Source organism: Calliphora vicina, chromosome 3 (genome assembly GCF_958450345.1).
Source record: "Calliphora vicina chromosome 3, idCalVici1.1, whole genome shotgun sequence".
Taxonomy (NCBI): domain Eukaryota; kingdom Metazoa; phylum Arthropoda; class Insecta; order Diptera; family Calliphoridae; genus Calliphora; species Calliphora vicina.
Window position 1 is genome coordinate 57,324,754 of NC_088782.1, and position 18,968 is coordinate 57,343,721.

At 33.0% G+C, this 18,968-nt stretch overlaps 1 protein-coding gene across 1 annotated transcript in view; it reads left to right on the plus strand.

Annotated features, from left to right (window-relative positions):
* Positions 1 to 3,121: 3,121 nt before the first annotated feature.
* PXo (P[[i]]-sensitive XPR1 orthologue) overlaps positions 3,122 to 18,968 on the plus strand; it is a 49,764-nt gene continuing 33,917 nt past the window's right edge. The window contains exons 1-3 of the mRNA XM_065505178.1: positions 3,122 to 3,213; positions 11,003 to 12,191; positions 12,516 to 12,713. Coding sequence (XP_065361250.1) covers positions 3,145 to 3,213; positions 11,003 to 12,191; positions 12,516 to 12,713 — 1,456 coding nt within the window. The 5' untranslated portion in view covers positions 3,122 to 3,144. The remainder of the gene's footprint in view (positions 3,214 to 11,002; positions 12,192 to 12,515; positions 12,714 to 18,968) is intronic.

Genomic DNA, 18,968 nt, shown 5'->3' on the forward strand with positions numbered 1-18,968 from the left:
CCTTAGGAAATCGGTTTAACGTTAATAATTAACATTAGTACCGCGATGAAATTCGACACGAACGAGTTTTATATGAATCTTAATCATTTTACCAAATTTTATGATAATCGGTCTAAAACTGAACCTAGACCCCATATAATTCCTCCTTCAGAAAATCAGACATACATACATAAGTTTCATCAATCAATTTTTAAATTTTTTCGCTTATTCTTTTGTTTCTTTTGAGGTATTAAATTCCTAATTAAAATATTATTGATAAATTCACTGAAATTTATTGTTATTCGCTCTAGGAAAGTTAAAGATAATATACAAATAAAACTATAGAGCGAATGGGAATTGCAGACACTCAAAATTTACTTGTAAAAATAACACTGCTTAGACAAACACCAGCACTCACAAATGGTGGGAAAAAAGACTATTAAAAATAAACATATTTTGTTTGCATCTTAAACATAGTATGACTACATAATATAATATGTTTACCTATTTATCATTATTTAGTTGTTGTAAATATATTATGTTTAGATCTTAAATATATTATGACTACGCGTATAGAAACTTATTCATATTTATAACATTTAATGGTTACAGTAACTAAAATATTGTTTAAATTAAATTAAAACAACAGTTATATGTTTACGACAACAATATATTGTTACAACGAACATAGTATAGTTGTCGTAACCATGTCGAAGCATGTTTTTTCTCTGCGTGTAAACGACTTCAACCCAGCATTAGTTTTGGCTTTGCACACAAAAGAATCAGATTATTTAACTTTACGAGCTGATTTTTTGATAGAAGTGTTCGGTGCTCTTCGAAAGAGTTATTCGACTTCTTTTGCCTTACCAATATCTGTTAGACCTTTTTTCTTCCTGAAAAAAAAATAGTGTGACGATGAACCTTCAAAACTTTTGCTATTTTTTTTGGATTTTTTTTGTGGAATAAACTTATAGTCCAGCTGGTCTGAATTCTTTTTACAGTGGGTCAAAGTTTTCATTTTACTAACTGAAAAAAATTTTGTAAGTTAATATATGAGAGAATTCTTATTGTCAGAGTTATATTGTGGAATTTTATAGAGATAATTTTTGTGGAAGATCTTAATCTCCTATCTCCTCTCTTCGATTTTAAATTTCAACTCATTCGGATCATATTTGGATTTTTGAAGATATTTTTAAAAAAGATGTCATACACCCAAGATGTCATACCCAAGATGTCATACAAAAAGTCTCAATTTGTTGGAAAGTGTTATTTGTTTCAGGTACTTTTTTTCGGTGACCATTTTAATTATTTACAATTTACAACAATGATTTAGAAAAGATAATATATGAAATTTTTTTAAAAGCTAACGTGATTAAAAAAATAATAATTTGTTGGATCAAGGATAAGTTTTGCCTGGAATAGTGTGTATACGTTTTTTCGACTCACTCTTTACATTCAGAGGATTTCGGGAAAATAATAATTCTTATCGTAGACCAAAATTTGTTAATGTCTTAGTTGTAATAAAACTGCTGAAAAACTCTGAACATCATTAAATATTAATTCCTGTTGTTCCGTAACTAGTTCGTTCCATTCGGATCTTTCATGTGCAATGGCTTTAGTTTCTCTGCGAGCTGTTAAGTTTTCCCTAATTAATTTGCAACGTAAAAAACTTAAGGTAGACACATTATATATCAATGGATGGAGGATTTTGTCTACTTTTCAAAAATGTATATAACTTTTGGCAATTAAAAAATTCATGGAATACTTTTTTTTTTTTAAATATGACAAAAACTGGTTTTTATTGAATTTTTGCATAGATACAAATTTTTCAAATCGAAATTAAATTCTTATTTATGAATAGTTTTTAGTGAAATTTCACAGTTATGCAGAATTTTCTATTTCAAATGGAAAAATAAAAATAAATTTTGAAATTTATTATCAGCAATCCCGCAATTCCCAAAAAAGTGTTGAAAAATCCCAAAAATTGTAATTTTTAGTTTTTTGGCTATAATATCCATACCAGAGTCGGGGTTATCGGAACCCTTTACAAAATAATTAAAAACATTTTGAGCCATCTAAAATCGGTTACTATATAATGATATCGAATATGCGATTTTGCCCTAAAGTTGAATTTTATATAAAAAATAGACGTTTTTTGACTGGACCTGGTCCCCTTGGTATCAACAATTTTCAATTATTGTTTCATTTAAAATATTTGACGAAAAATTAGCTTTTCAAAAAGTATAAATTCCTTATACATCCTCTTAGAAATTTTTTACGATAACTTAAAAAGAAAAAAAGTACTTTTTTTTTCCAAAAAATTAGCGAAAAATTCGAATGCATACAACTTTAGACATAGTCATTATTTTTAAACAATTATTTTTCTATTTGACACACACATGTGTTGTTACTCCAATAAAGGAAAATTGGAGAAAAATCGGAAAATATTTGGATCCGCTGTTATCAAAAAACTGAAGTAGGGTGGGTAAAAATGTTGAAAATTTAATTTTCAAATGCGAATATCTCCTAAGATATTATCCAGCTACAGCTGAATGAGGAGATTCTATATGTGTAATTTTTTTGAAATCGGAACACAAACGAAGAAACAAGATCGTTTAAAAAATGTTATATACCCGAGGTATCCTACTTTGAGGACCCTTGGTATCTGAGATCTGTTAAAGAGAATTTCAATTAAAAGACAACGTTATATTAAAGTGAAGAGTACCCTTTAGATAAAATGCTAGAACTGCAGCGGGTCCCTACCACCCAAGAACCATTCACGTAACTAGTTTTGTGTCGATTCCCTTTATACATAAGTACATATTACTAACAACTCATAAATTCAACTAAACTGAATTTAAATGCTTCATTTTCGTTACTTTTCCAAAAAGCAAAAGCTCCGAGGAAAAAGTTGTACAACAAAAGCTTTAAACACATTAAATAAGCTTAAAGCTTTTTTAAGCAATGAATTTTTACAGCATTTTCACTTTCTCATGTAGGCATCTGATTTAGTCTGTTGAAAAATCTCATTGTTTTGGGAAATATATTTTCAGCTCTGTTGAAAACAACGCGTTGGTGCCCACAACAGAAACAAATTCCTGAAATTGATAAATATTTAATAAACAAATGTGGAAAATTGTTGTTTTTAAGGAAAACTAATTTAAAATGAAATTTGCTGAGCATTTATCGGCTCACATAACTCCAGAATGGAGAAAACAATATATTAATTATGAGGTAAATTAAATGGAAAATGTGTGAAAATGAAAAATTAGCAGTGAAAGTGAAAAGAATATAGATACTAAAAATATGTATGTAAAAGAAAATCAGTGACGTCATAGATGAATTTCCAAAAAGAAGAAAATAAAACACATGTTAAGAAAGCTTTGCAAGGGAAATTTTCATGAGTGTAATGCGCAGGTTTGTGTTTGTTGTGTGGTGAATTTGTTATTTATTTTTGTTTGTTTATTTTTTCTTTCTCATTTGTAAATATAAACAAAGAAATAGCGGTGCACGTGTTTTGTTTGTTTACAAACAAAGTTTAACAGGTGTTTACAAACAAAGAACAATTGATTAAAAATGGAGTGCGTGGGAGATTGAATAAACGCGAGAATTGATACTTGTAGGTGGAGTGATGCCAAATGGTGTTGGTTTTTAAAGATGCCGGGAATTTAAAAGTTGAAGGAATCCTTGTCAAACCGCCTCATCTTCCATTTTAATAAAATTTATCACAATATTATATATAGTTAGCGAGTTATTCTTATATAAAAACAATTATGAATGTATAGTCGGTCAAGCCCGACCATATAGTACCCTACACTTAGTTGTCTTTTAAAGTTTACATATTTTTCGATGTCGTCGTGTACCGCTTTGGCGAATGAGTACAAAAGTTACAACGATTTTAAGAAACATTTTATGATATTATTTCAGAAATAATGAATTAGTAGCATTATTTCTGTGCATATTTGAATTAAATTTTATCTCAATATTAGTACTTGTAAAAGATTTATGCATTATGGGAGAAAGCATAAAAAGCTTGTCTCCGATATTTAAAAGAAACGGCAAATTTTAATATTGGTATCAACATAATAAAGCTTAGTCTACACGATATGTTGAATCAGCAAATGTATGCTTAAACGCATATGCTTTAAAATAACAACAAATGCCTCTATCTTTTTAATTTAACATATGCCATTAAATGATAATTCAACATATGAGTTAGCATACAGTTGTTGTGTCTACACGATATGTTGAATTTCATATGATAATATGTATGCTGAGTCGTATGAACACTTGTTTCAAAATGTCAAATTAATTATTAAATAAAATAGAAATGAAACAAATTGAGTTAAAAATTCTCATTGTGGTTTGCTTTTGCTTTAGTTTGTTTTAAATTTAGCTTTGTATTCGTCTGCAGTTCGTTCTCCTATAAAATCATCAATTTCTTGCTGAATTTCCAAAGCATTGGACATTCTTGAACTGCAGTAATTAGTTTATGCCTGCAACTACACAATGCATGCATCAAAAGATATGTATGTTGCGATATCCGCTGCATACGATTAGACAACTTCTACGGAAAATATACATCATGTCCTTCCTGGAGGTGCATCTTAGTGAACTATTCCAGATAGGTAACCCATTAGCAGTATAGTGTTTGCCACTCTCGATAGAAGTATTCTGCGGCTTTGCCTTGGGCTTCCTATATTTCTGGCCAACGAATTCACGACTTTAGTAGCCTTTTGGCATGAGTACTCAGTATGGCGTTTAAAATTTTGTCGGTTATCAATGATCACGCCCAGATATTTTATTGCTTCTGTGGAAACAATTTCGCTTCTTCCAACTTGGATCCTTAGGACTTAATTTGCTCTCCTGCTGCTCTCCTGCTGCTCTCCTGCTGCTCTCTTCTGCGTCCTCTGTTTTGTGTTCTGCAAGTTTGAGGTTCGATTTTACCAGCCATTTCTTGATGGTTCTAATGGCCTCGTTTGCGTATATCTGCACATCTTGTAGATTCCGAGCTTGGACTTTTACTGCCACATCATCCGCGAATTCAAAAATTTTCACCACATCCGATACTTGGAGCCTGAACACACCTATGATGTTCCATAGTAATGGGCCTAGGACCGATTCTTGCAGAACACCCGCCGAAATGTTTTGGGACTCAATACCATTGTCCGTCACATACTACATACTATTCTTGGAACGTTCAAATTCTGCAGAGACGAATTTATATTGTACCATTCTGCTGAATTGAAGGCGTTCTTGATATCTAGCGCAATTAATACACAGTACTTGACTGACTATACTTTCTTACTTGTTTATTTTAGAATAATAATAATAAAAATATTTAATGACTAGGGATCGGATTTATATGCAAATGCAAATTTTTTCTCGAATATCCAAATACCAAAGGGCTAATTACACTGTGCAACAAGTAAAGAATTTTGGAAAAACACACGGACTGAACAGTATAGGTTCGACTCTACTATAGTAGTTAAACCCTATACTCAGTTTGGCGATTTTGATGACCAATTTTCTGAAAATCAGTGGGCCTTCAAAAAAACGCGTCATCAGTTTTTGACCAACAGCGAATTCAAACTTGGTGATACCGCTTCACTATATATGACAATAATATAGCTAAGACTCCACAAAACAAATTTTGTTTACATTTTTTGCCAACAAAATAAATTTTTCGCGGCCTTTTTTGAAAAAAATATAGGAAACAAATTTTTTTGTTTCACTTTTTTTTAGAATAACTTACAGGGATTCCTAATTTTTCACTAACAATATTTGCCAAAGTTGTAGCTACGGTAAAGCAGAACAACTCTTGTGAACATATCAATGCAATCTGATCGTACCTAGGCACTTTCAATACCTCATAAAGATCACCTTAATTTTTGTTGTTTTTACTATTTTCATGCTAAAACAAAGATTATTTTGAAACATATTTTAGGCGCATAAATATCGTCCAACATCAGTAGTATATCACAGTACAACATTTTTCAGTCCATTGCTTTGGGACTCAATTCTGACAATTGCATGTGAAAGTAGCCCTAAAAATAAGAACTTCTGTATCATTGGTTTTGTCAAGTTGGCTGCCATTTAATGGCCATACGAATTTTTTTCCTCAAGGTGGATTTTTATCACTTTTTCTATATTTTAGCACGGTTATATCTAGTATACCGTACGGAATATCTCTTTTGTGGCTGAAGAAAAGTCGTAGATATTGAATAGTAGAAGAAATGTACGGAACATACCTACCCGAAAAACTTGCATCCAGTGCCTTAAAAATCGCAAAATGCCCATTTTTTAAATTTTTTTACCAATTTTTCACCTTTTTTCTCAATAACTGGATTACAAATCCAATTATGGACCGAACACCATGAAATTAGGTCGTGTGATTTGTGTTTATATGAAAGTTATTTATCATGAATTTTGCTTCTATACCATAATTTTTAACAGATTTATTCACTTTAAAGTGATTTTCGGAAGCGGGTCTTATATGGGAGCTATGAATAATTATGGACCGATCATAAGCATACGTATGTCGAAAAAAGTTTGTGTCTACACGATATGTTGGTACTGGTAGCAAATTTTTCAACATAAATTTGCTGATTCAACAAATCAGTTGGGAACGGCTGGACAGATGTGGACAATGTCTTTTTTTAAATGTTCGTCATAGTCCAACATGGGTTTTCACGGAAAGAAAAAACTTTTACGGCACCGATATGGATAATTTTTTTTGTTAAAGATTCGTAGTAATCCAATTTAAGCTTTTACTGGAGGAAAAATTGAACACGTCCACTTTTTTTCGATATATCTAAAATCGCAGAACGCCTGGACAACAAAAATATGCGTACAACACTATTATGAAAGTTGTGAAATATGGAACTAGAGGGTTTTTTTTGGACTTTACTAGTGGTACTGGAAAAACTTTTTTGGTCGCGTTGATTTAGGCATGATTCGTTCGCAGAATGATATTGCACTTGCAATTGCTTCATCAGGAATAGCATCTACGTTGAACTGCTCATTCAGCACTCAAGTTGCCATTGAATATCCAAATCAATGAAAATCCCGCAAAGAAAACTGTTCGTTGGGACATTAGACAAAACGTTGCAAGATTTACGAAACGGTTTGGTGGTGCGATGATTCTGTTGGTAGGTGATTTTCGGCAAACAATGCCAGTGATTTCATGGTCAACCCCAGTCGATGAACTTAATGCATGTTTGTAGTTGTCCGTTTTGTGGAAACACGTCAAGAAACTCAAATTGACTGTGAACATGCGTGTCGGATGCAGAACGATCAATCTGGAGAAGTATTTTCCAAACAATTGCTGGGTATTGGCAATGGCAAAATCCCGGTTGACATTTCGACCGGCTGCATTCAATTTACCGTCGCTTTCTGCCAGTTCACCGAATCAAAATCCGAACTCATCCGAAAATTACAATTGGTTGAGTGAAGGTTGATGCAAAAAACATTGATGTCGACGAATTGAATTTTAAGACTCAAAGCCAACAAATTGCTGTCGAATTGATGACGTCGGTGAATTCCGTTACTTCCCAAGATGTTGTTAACTATCCAATCGTGTTTTTAAACTCGCTGGAATTACCCGGATTACCACATCACAATCTCTAACTGAAAGTCGGATCGGTAATCATAATGTTACGAAACATAAACCAACTACGTATTTGTAATGGCACCCGACTTGCGGTAAAAAACATGATGAATAACTTTATCGAAGAAACAATACTTAAAGGAAAGTACAAAGACGTTTTGATACTGTTGATTCTAATGGCCCGACCGACATGCCATTCGATTTATAACGCTTTTCTTACAACATTTACAAGTCTACCCCCACCCCATTTTCTCAATCTCTGGTTATTTGTATACCCTACACCACCATAGTGGGGAGGGTATAATGCGTTTGTGCAGATGTTTGAAACGCCCAAAAATATTAGTCTAACACCCACCTTAAAGTATTCCGATCGACTTAGAATCTCTTTCTGAGTAGATTAATCGATGTCCGTCCGTCCGTCTGGTCGGCTGGCTGGCTGGCTGTCCATGTAAACCTTGTGCGCAGAGTACAGGTCGCAATTTTTAAGATATTTCGATGAAATTTGGTACATATTATTTTTTCGGCTCAAGGACCAAGCCTATTGAAACTGGCTGAAATCGGTCCATTATTTCACCTAGCCCCCATACAAATGTCCTCCCGAAATTGGACTTTATCGGTCATAAATGTTTAATTTATATATGTATCTCCACAAATTCCCCTCCAAATAAGTTTTATATACACAAAATTCATGTCACCAAATTTTGTTACGATCGGTCCATAATTAGTCATAGCTCGTATTAGGCCCATTTCCAAAAATCAATTTAACGAGCACAAATCTCTTAAAAATGTTGGTATACACATAAAATTAAACACGAATAACTTTCATATAGACATAAATAACATGATATAATTTCATGGCGATCGGTCCATAATTAGTCATAGCTCCCATCATCTTCCGAAATTCATTCACGGAAATAAATTATTGAAATTTTAAAAGAAAAATGTTTTTGCTCTTTTACTTAGTGTAGGATATTATATGGTCGGGCTTGACCGATCATACTTTCTTACTTGTTTATTTTGATGATACAAAAAAATTTAATTGGAAGTATATTGTTAGGAAAAACGATAACCAGATATTGAGAAAATGGGGGTATGAGTTTATGCGATAGTACTGTGTTTTCTTCTAAATCCAACTCGTTCATGAGTATCTTCTCAAATAGCTTTGATGGGTCTGTATGATTCTACTGATCTTTTACCGGCTCAGATATCATGGTAACCAGTGAAACCTTCCATTATGGAGGATAATATTCAAGGCGTTGTAGCATTAAAAATAAATAGAATTATTTTTATTGTTATCTGCTGTAGCTCCATAAGCATCTTGTTACTGATTTTGTCAATACCTTTTTTCAGTACAGTGAGGCCTCGATTCGTGATTCGATTAGCCGGCAACATCAATTAACCGGGAAAGAAAATTTAAATATTGTTACGAAATTGTACTTGAATTCAAATATAACGATTTTAAGGGCTGATTTGAAAGTAGCATAATGCTTTATAGCAAACTGTAACATATCTGTGGGCATTATTAAATAAAAGCTTTCAGTTGACCATTGATCGTAAGTTGGCAACGCTGTTTGAATTCGAATATTCAGTTAAAGAACATTGTAGAAAGTACACCACAGATGGCGTATGATCTAGAATATTCGAACTTTGACAGTTTAAGAGCTTTCTAGATGGTAATGCAGTGTTATAAATAGTGTCAAAGGTTGCAGTCGTGAGTGAGTTTATCAGATACGCTTTTCGAATAAACATCATCTAAGTGCCTTAAAGTGTGTTGTGTTTTTCAAGTAAATTCGTGTACATTATAAATTGTGTCTGTATTTCTGAGAATTTATAAACGTGTATAAAAAACATTGAGTGGCTATTTAATTCTGTGGTTGTTGTACATTTTGAATAAATAAAGAGTTGTTACAATTTTTAAACTACTAAACGGCTTTTATTTGCAATCAAAAGTATCCGGTTTATTTAAAGGAAATAAACCAGCGTTTTGAAAAGGTTAAAACGTAACAATATTTTTGGATCGATTTAATTTTTTTCATCGATTAACCGTAATTACCTCTATTATAAGCATAATTTTTTTCGATTATTTTTGAACAATCAATTTGAACAATGTGAATAAAACGAAAAAGGGAAATTCCCTCTATTGCATACGATGATTCGGAATCATATACAAAAGTAGATCTATAATGAAGGAAAGATTTAAAGGAACTAAAATTTCTGGATTAACGGCGAAGAAAAGGCTAAAATATTTCACTCAAAATTAAATAAAAAAGCGACATTGTATCCACAAACTTAATGCAGCAGGAGAAAAATATGCAGCTGATTGAAATCAAATGAATTCATATCAATGAAAAAACTCACCAATGAGATAATGGAAATTAAACAGACATTTTTTGAAATTGTTTACCTGAGAGCAGTTTGCCTTAATGCTGAAAACGTTATTGTGAAAGTTTGTCCACCAAATTGATCCAACTAATGAATCAGGGTGCAATATAGAGCCGTAAATGTCATTATCGAAAAACTATATGTATTAAAAAAACTACTTAAAATTGGTACTCAATTAACCGGGAAAATTGATTATCCAGAATGCTCCCGGTCCCGACCATTACGGATAATCGAGGTCTCACTGTATATGTGCATAGTGAGTAATCCGATTGTGAAGTTGCGTCCAGATTTTCTAGATATTTATTCAATGATTACATTTTTCTAAATTCCAAGAGCTTTTTAAGTCTTTTTATACAATCTTTAAGCTTCGATTTGAGTTGGTGGATCTGAGCAAATGCCACTCTGTTCGAACTCTTCTTTTTTCATTTAAGAGCCGTTCGATTTCTGCAGAATAAATTCTATTATATCTGATTTGTCAGGAAGTTTGGCTAGCGTGTTGATAAGAGATTGGTCAATGTTTTCTGGTGTTTTTACTTTTTATATTTAATCAACTAATTCTTTTGAATGTCATCACTAAATTACCAGTCGGGTATACAATTTCTTGTGGGATCTATAAAATAACAATAGTGGGTGAGTGATCTGAAGATACTTTTAGTGAGGATTCAACTTGAAACATTTCTCAAGGGATATTTTTCATCACGCTAAAATCAATTGTACTTGAGATGCTCTGCATTGAGATCATACAGCCCTCGCTTCTGAGTGCTATGTTGAGTCCGTCGTCAAAACTTAGATGCGAATATTCCTCCTGTGGAATTTCTTAGCAATCGAAACATCCAGTTAGAAATTGTTAATTTATGTGTAAAATATTTGGATATAATAAAGAGTTTTATTTAAGATTATTTTAAAATATTAATAGGTAAATCAATGCTTCAAATATCCAACAATAAACTATACAGAAAGACTTTTACCATCTTACTTAAGTTTGCTAGATGTAAAGATGTTAATCCATTTAATCTTTTATGTTCATTACAGGAAATGAAAGCCATGCTGTATGCAGCCGTCGAGCAGGCACCCTCAGCCGAACTCGTTGAAACCGAGGTACTAACCCGCTACTTTGCCAAATTTGATGAACAATTCTTTCACTATTGCGACAAGGAATTGGCCAAAATCAATACATTCTATTCGGAGAAAATGGCAGAGGCCACCAGAAAATATGGAAATTTACGTAGTGAACTGACGGAGACTCTAGAAATGGGTCATGTGAAAAAGCAGCCCGCTTGGAAGTCAAAAACTCCGCTGGGTCGAAAGAATGTACCGGCCCGCAAGCTACAGGATCTCAAATTAGCATTTAGTGAATTTTATTTGGGTTTAATTTTGCTGCAAAACTATCAGAATCTAAATTTCACCGGCTTTCGCAAGATACTGAAGAAACACGACAAACTATTGACTGTGGACTATGGAGCCACTTGGCGCAAGGAACATGTAGAGATGGCTCACTTCTATACGAACAAAGATATTGATAGACTTATACAGGAAACAGAAACAGCATTTACTCATGACATTGAGGGTGGTGATCGTCAGAAGGCCATGAAGAGATTGAGAGTGCCGCCGCTGGGTGAACAGCAAAGTCCCTGGACTACCTTTAAAGTGGGTTTGTTTTCGGGAGCCTTTGTCGTGTTGCTAATAACAGTCATACTGTCCGCTATATTCTATGGTTTTGGTGAAGATTGGCGTGTGGGTATACGCATGTTTCGTGGACCATTCCTGGTCATAGAATGTCTATTTCTATGGGGTGTCAATGTTTATGGCTGGCGTTCATCTGGTGTTAATCATGTGTTGATTTTCGAACTCGATCCCAGAAATCATTTATCCGAACAGAATATCATGGAAATAGCTTCGGTATTTGGAGTACTGTGGGCCATTTCGGTGCTCTTTTACATCTATTGTGATCCCTTGGGTATACCGCAGTATTCAGCACCCATATTTTTGTATACCTTAATGGTGGCATTTCTATTGAATCCCACAAAAACATTTTATCATGAGGCTCGTTACTGGTCCCTAAAGGTGTTGAGTCGGGTGTTTATGGCCCCGTTTTTCTTTGTAAATTTTGCTGATTTCTGGCTGGCCGACCAGTTGAATAGTATAGTGCCGGCCTTTTTGGATATACCCTTTGTGATATGTTTCTTTGGACGAAATCCTTCGTGGCATAAATTGGGCTTAGGTAAGTAATAGGGAGACCGTGAAAAGGATAAGGTTACATAATTTTCGTTGTGTTTATCCAAAATTACGACTAAAGGATTCTTATTTGAACAATGTTTAAGCAACAATTAGTTTACCCAAGAATATCAATTAATACTAATTGTGTACTTGGATAACCACAACAAAAAGTAAGTGACTTTATAATTTTGACACTCACCTTACATTCAATACTTATTAAAAGCTATTTTAATAAGAAAAATAATGTAACGTAATAAAAGTTTACTTTAGTTTTATTTTAATTGTGTGTTCATTTCTGTTTTGTTTGCTTCCTTTTCCACGTTTATAGATGGGGGCCGCTTTTGCATTGAGGATATTTCAATTGTGCGTCCCATAGTCGCCATTCTGCCAGCCTACTTTCGTTTTGCTCAATGTATTCGTCGTTTCCGTGATACGAAAGAATCATTTCCCCATTTGGTAAATGCTGCCAAATATGCTACATCATTTTTCGTTGTGATTTTCTCCTACAAATATCAAACCACAAACAGTAAGTATTAACAATACAATCTGCCTCCATTTACTCCAACCTATAAACTATACATATGTATATATGTACATTACCTTGATTCTCTCAACCACTTAATATATACAGACATGTAAACAAAAAATAATTTTATATATCGTGTAAAATAATTTAGGATGGGTAATGGAAAGTATGACTATAAAAGTTGGTTACATTGTGTATTGTTCCTATGACAATAATGTGTTAAATGTACATAAATAAATACACCGAGTTCTCATCTGACATGCTGTCAAGTTGACCGTGAAGAATTGTTAAAATAATGGCAAATATTGATATTTTATTATGTATGTATTGCACAGTGGGGCGGAATCTATGCTGATGTGATTGACATGACATTTTACATAGGCGTAATAGAGTAGTAGTCGAGTTTAAGTTTTCACCCCAAAGAACCCTCAGGAGTGGCGCATGGTTACACTGTGTGTAATTTTTTAAGTCATGGAAATATAACCATATTCGGACACCACTACGTGGTGAAAGATCAAAAAACAAAGACCCGTTTCTCCCAGTTTTGCAAAAATGTCACCGAGGCCCCAAATCTTTGGGGGCCCATAAAAAAAGTGCATAACTTTAGGCGAAACTGAGAGACACGGGTATTTTTTTTGGTCTTTTATCACATAGTGGTGTCCGTATATGGTTATTTTTTTCGTGTTGAACTGTGTTATCGTCGAAATGGCAATTGAACTAATAATACTTTGACATTACAAAACATAACAATATCATGCATAATATCAAAAAACTAAAAACAAAATACATTAGACATTGAAATGTTTGTCAATAAATAGCTCTTCTGCTTTTTTACAAGGCCAAGTACTCTACATTGTGAATACCGCTACTATGTATTATATATAATAGGATGTGCTATTTGAAGCATTTTTAAATACGTTGCCCACAACATATTTTCCTCTGAAAAGTGATTGTTTAAAAAGTGTTAAGTGTTGCCCACAAAATGTCTATATTGGCTACACATTTATGATTTGATTAATTGTTATTCAATTACATATTATTATTATTTTAACCAATATCATCATGTACAATATTCAAATATTTACAAGGCAAACATTGCCGTAGTAAACATTTTTATATGTGGCTAACGAAAATTTGCAATTTGTGATGATAATGAAGTTTACCACCCATCCTTTCCCTGTAACTTTAGATATTATTTTACTTAGTCAAAATTCTTAAAGTGAGTCAATTCAAAATAGTAAATATAATTTTTAAGGTCATGCATTACAATGCAAAAATATGTTTGAAACAAAATTACACTGTGAAACAAAATAAATTATAGATTAATTTTTTTATATCGTTCACCACCAAAACTGGGACCCTCATATAAATTTGTCATTCCGTGTGTAACGTTGAGAAATATCCATCTAAGAATATTCTTGACTCCATCGAAATTCTCAAATTAGCTATGTCCGCTAAGTTAGCTATATATAAAATCGAAATTAATGAAACTTTGGTATTAAAAATCTGCAAAATCGGTCTTATAGAACCAGAGGTCTCAATCAAAATATGAGATAGCCTGAAACAAATTTGATCAATTTCTCATATTTTTTGTTATTTTGTGTTAATAATGTTACGTTTTTAGCTTTTAAAAACGGTGGTTTATTTCCTTTAAATAAACCTGATACTTTTGATTGTAAATAAAAGAAGTTTAGTAGTAATGCCGTCTGCAACCGCAGCCACTATTTATACACAGCGCCATTTTCGTTCCAGTAGCTTCATGAAAGTTCTACTTCTACAATGATAAGCTTTCAATGTATGTATGTTCCACAGCTATGTTAACTGCTGTTAATCGGCCGGTAAACAACATTTTCCACAATTTGAAATCTCCAGAAATAGAAAGGTTGAGAAACATTATGCAAATTTAAATCAAATGCATTTTCAGTCATAAGCTGACCTTTACGAAAAAAATAAATTATAAATCACTCATCCAGATTATTTGTGTTGGTTTCTTTTCTGTTTCTCTCAACCCCAAACCTAAAATGTTCTCGAACTCTCTCAGTGATATATCACAAAAAATTTATTTTAAATGGCTGCGAATGAGAATTTACCATTGAAATGAAAGTGAACCCGTTATTTTCGGTCTCTGGTTCAAAGTGATGATGATGATCTTTCCGAAATACAAATGGAGCAAAATTTTAAAAACGAATTAGATTATTCAATCAATATTGAAAAAGAAAATCCTAAACATTTAAAATCAAATGCTTAAAGTCGTTTTAAGCGGGAATTAGCTTTATTTGAAGCAAGTAGCAAATGCATTATTAACGATAAAGCCACCACCTGTTTAAAGCGAAAGAGTTTTCTCGGTGTCTGGAAACTTTGCCACTAAAATAAGAAATCGTCAAATGACTTACTGAATGCATTTTCAAAACTAAATTTTTTAAAAAAAAAAATAGTTCTATGACGAACATTTATGTGAAATAATAGCGGTATTCACAATGTAGAGTACTTGGCCTGGTAATGTAGTAAAAGAGCACAATATCAGAAAACTAAAACCAAAATACATTAGAAATTGAAATGTTTGTCAATAAATAGCTTTTCTGCTTTTTTACTAGGACATGTACTCTACATTGTCAATACTGCTATTGTAGAGTACTTTCTCTAGCAAAGTAGCAAAAGAGCAGTTTAGCAGAAGCCAAAAACAAAATACATTAGAACTATTTTTTTTTTACTTATTTGCACTTTTTAAACCATATGATGTAATTTTTGTTTTGGAAATGAATTAAATCTTATAAAAAAAATATAATAAAAAATATGTATAACACAAAAATTAAAAGAATGAAGCTAAAAACTGCATTACAAATGCAATTAAAATATTGATCGACAGTGAATTATAAAGGTACATTCACAATTTATAAAATTTTGTGACACTTAATTGTTCTTTTGCTCTGTTACCAGGACAAGAGCTCTACATCATGAATATCGCTAATATTTTATGTTATAGTAAAGAAGTGGCCACTTAAAATCCGTACGCATTACCCAGCAGTTCTGGGAGACAGTACCGAACTAGTAATTTTACCCATCTTTTAGGGTGGGAGCTAGTTACTTCAATAGCCACGTGACTAGTCATTTTAACATGGGCATGTCCTAGGCAGGGGGTCAATTGTCTCTTTTTGATTACAATGGGACTGTCTAATAGCTGGTCCAAAGTAGGCAACGCATTGGCTTCACATACTGGTTATATAGCGTCAGATAACTTACTAGCTTTGTAACTGGTTACTTGATCAGCTATTTGACTAGTTATTTTAACACGTGCATGTCCTAAAAAGGGGGTCAATTGACAATTTTGATTACAATGTGACTATTTGATAGCTGATCGAAAATAGTCAACGCTTCTGGTGGGTAAAATAAAGTGCAGTACAAAAAAAAGTTTGAAGTGACTTCACCATAGGTTACTAAGAGACACTAAAGTGACTATTGACTTCATGCTATGTTACATGTGATATCAGTATACTTAAGCAAAAATAAAAATAAACTGTATGAGAATTATATCAACACAATTTGTAAAAAACCAGTTTGTACGAATTACTCACATTTAACATTTAAAGTGACTACACTCCTGATTACTTAGAGACACTTAAGTGTCAATTGTCTTCACGCTAGATTACTTGGGATGTATAAAGTAACCAATTGTCTTCTCTCTGCACTACAAAGTGCACACACGTGTCAAATGACCAAAATATATAAAATGCAGTCAGCCAAGTGATAAGACATTTGTGAAAATTACTTTCTTTAAGGGATACATTGACTACTTGCTTAACTGCTGGGTATAGTAATCATAACAACGCCCCCTGTTATCAAAATGGAAAAAGATTTACATACGTTTTTAACACCAAATCTACCATTATTCTACAATGAATTGCAAGTCATTATGTTTAGTTTTAAAAAGTGTAGACACAATGGAAATTGGAGCTAGAGATAAAATTGTGCACAAATATCTAGAAAATCCGACTTTGTCGGGTTAAAAGATAGCCAAAAACTGATTTTCGGATGTTTACGTCTCGGCAGCTCGAGATTGTGTGGCGTTTAAATGTGAATAGGTAAAATTGAACAAAAATATTAATTTGGCAGGCAATCCGCAGCTGCGGTTTGATGAGTCAAGCTTTTCAGACATGTTTTTAAAGAATTTTCAGAATTATATATAAAAAGATAGTTTGGAAAAGCGATTGCTGTCATTTATAAGACATCAAACATCTAATACAAAGTTTCAGCCAGGTTATCATTACTCAATGACAAGTTGTCATTACTCAAATACTACTATGAAGTGGTATAATGAGAATAATATTGATGTTATAGCAAAACACATCAATTAAACAAATTGCCCAAATCTTCGTCCAATCGAGATATATTGGGCAATTGTTAAACGTAAATGGAAAAAGAGTGCAGGTACAGTAAATAACCAGATTTTGATGAGAACTAAGTAGAATAAATATGTTGGAATAACGGTAGAAGTGGGAAGAAAAGTTGTGCAGCTATTAATGGGAGGCATAAGAAGAAAAGCTCAATAAAGACACCTAAACCTACAGTTATATATTTTTTTAAAACATAATAAATTACCTTTAATTTCATGTATAAAATGTTAGCATACGTTGTTTCATTTAAAAGTTATGCTCGCTTTAATCCGTAAGGATTTTAAGTGGCCACTTCTTTAACAAATGATCTCCAAATATTTTATCCAACACTTTTATGTTTTATGTTATACGTTGTAATGTATTGATTTTCATTTTCTTTTAATAAAATTAAACAATTTTGTAAAATAATATTCTTTTTTACTTATTTTTCTAGCGAAACGGGAATTCCCGTTTCGCGGGAAATAAAATTATCCGGGAAACCCCAAACCCTAGTCCCGATAGACCAGTCAATAGTCCCGTGAGATGCTCAGGGTGTATCTGCAGACAAGCAAAATGCTTCGCAGTTTGTGTTTTTTTTTACAACTTTTTTTTTTAAAACTTAATGTACCGAATTCTATGAAGATCGACCTATAATTGGTCAAAGCTGCAATATAAGGACCACTTTCTTATAAAATTAAGCCCGATAGAACTTACGAAAGGGTTAACTGTCAAACCATTGAGACCAGACACTCCGATTTGTCAAACAAAAACAAAATACATTGACTAGCATGTATTTTGCTGTTGCAAAAGTTAGGTTTTTGACAACAGAACTGAAATACTGCAGTTACTTTTTGCCATTTATGATCAGTATACTCTGGCAAATCATCCTGAATAGATTGACACTTGAACAACGCAATCAAATTAAATTTACTTTTAAAATCAGTCATCGATTTGTCGTCTTGGTCTACACATGTATAATATCTAGCTGGTGCAGGAATTAAAGCGACGAGACCATCATATCCATCGTTCTTTCGCTCTCATATCCATCATTCTTGGGCTGTAGAACATTTGGAAATTGACCCGATGTTTTATTGATAAATTGTGTTCAGCGCTGAGGCTCATTTTTGGTATTAACGGTTTTCTTAATAAACAAAATTGCCGCATATGCAGTGAGACGAATTCACAACAGACCCTACTCCATTACATCCAAAAAATGCACCGTTTGGTGCGATTTACATGCCGGTGGCATAATCAGACCTTATTTCTTCAAAAATCAAACCGGAGCTCTCGTTACGGTCAATGGAGATCGATCACGCACCATGATCAATGAGTTTTTGTTTGAAAATATGGATGAGCGAGCGAGATGGTGTTTCAACAGGATGGCGCTACGTGCCAACTATCTATTTATTGAAATCAAAATTTGGTGATATGTTGATTTTGAGAAATGAACCTGTCAATTGGCCTCCAAAGTCAGGCAATTTGACACCGCTCGATTATTTCCTTTGGAGCCACGTAAAGTCACTGGTTTATGCTGAAAACACCAACAATTGACGCATTGGAGGCCTTTAATGTTCGTGTTATTCGTGACACACGGTCAGCAATACTCGAAAAAGTGACCCAAACTCTTTTTTAAATATAAGGACAGACTCTTAGGAAAATTAAATTTCAAATAAAATATGTTCTGCGTAAAGAAGATATGTATTTTATTCTAACAATATATGAAATAATATAACATAATTTAAAAAAAACACTTTGTCCCAACCCACATAATCAGAGCTAAGCCTAAATAACAAGCACAGAATGTGGATATTCTAATTTTTTCACCAGTGTTGTTTCTGTAATTCTCATTGTATTTAGTGAAGAGTATTTTAAATTCGGGAAACCG